Source organism: Gymnoscopelus braueri (genome assembly GCF_963280865.1).
Source record: "Gymnoscopelus braueri genome assembly, chromosome: 16".
Taxonomy (NCBI): domain Eukaryota; kingdom Metazoa; phylum Chordata; class Actinopteri; order Myctophiformes; family Myctophidae; genus Gymnoscopelus; species Gymnoscopelus braueri.
The window spans coordinates 39,667,543-39,668,479 of NC_137616.1; the positions used below are offsets into that span (position 1 = coordinate 39,667,543).

Here is a 937-nt window from a genome sequence, read left to right on the forward strand (position 1 = left end):
TTTGTGAAGTCAGTGATCTGGAATTCCCAGTGTGGGGTCCCATTACCAGACTCAACCTCCCCTTCCAGATGAAAGCCTCTGTGAGCTAGAGAGAGAGAGAGAGAGAGAGAGTGTTGTTTGGCCATGCAGCGAAGCACAGCCTTCAGACGGCAGGAATGTGGGATGTCTGGAGCTGAGGGCAGGAAGCGAGGAAAGAATGCCAACTATGTTCATGTTTGTCTAGGGCCGACTCTCCATTCAGCCCCCAAGTGACGTACCACCTCGTCCAGGGAGTATAAAGGGGGCTCAGCTCTCAGTCAGAATTCAGTACACCTCCTCTACTGAAGCTAAACTCTAGCTTTGACCAAGAAACAAAGAAAGAAAAGAAGGAAAGACTACGACTAGAGCTACGGAGAAAAGCACTACGAAGACGAATTGACAACGAGATCAGCTTGATCAGAAACTAAACTAAACTCCGCAAGGCTCGAGGCTCAAACTCTTGAGACTAAAGGAAGACGTTCCAAATCCTACAAAGACTTTTGGAAGAAATCTGAAGACTCTTTTTTTAATTCTTAAAAAAAGGAAAAGAAAATGTCTGCTGGAATGAACAAAGTGATTTTGCTGCCTTTCCTGTGCATCATGCTCTCCTACATGGTAAGTCCCAAAGAATATACTCTCTTTTTTTTTGTCTAAGTCAAACAAACAACAAACAGCAGTGAAAAGGAATACCAGAAATGTAATTTTGTTGTCGGACGAACAGAAGTCACTGCATGGGGGACACTGTAAATGCATTGTATTGTGTGTTCTGCATTAATAAATTAATGCTTACTTAGCACATGTCTGTGCTTTTAATGCTGGGCTGCTCAAGTGTGCACGTGTGCATCATGTGCGTGTGTGTGTGTGTGTGTGTGTGTGTGTGTGTGTGTGTGTGTGTGTGTGTGTGTGTGTGTGTGTGTGT

General features: G+C 44.3%; 1 protein-coding gene across 2 annotated transcripts in view; it reads left to right on the forward strand.

Annotated features, from left to right (window-relative positions):
• Positions 1-292: 292 nt before the first annotated feature.
• The window catches only part of ccn2a (cellular communication network factor 2a), a 4,547-nt gene continuing 3,902 nt past the window's right edge, over positions 293-937 (forward strand). For both annotated transcript variants that reach the window (XR_013934679.1, XM_080452498.1), the window contains exon 1: positions 293-633. Coding sequence is in view for 1 of the 2 variants with exons in the window: in XM_080452498.1 (XP_080308624.1) it covers positions 571-633 (63 nt within the window). In the remaining variant the exon portion in view is untranslated. The remainder of the gene's footprint in view (positions 634-937) is intronic.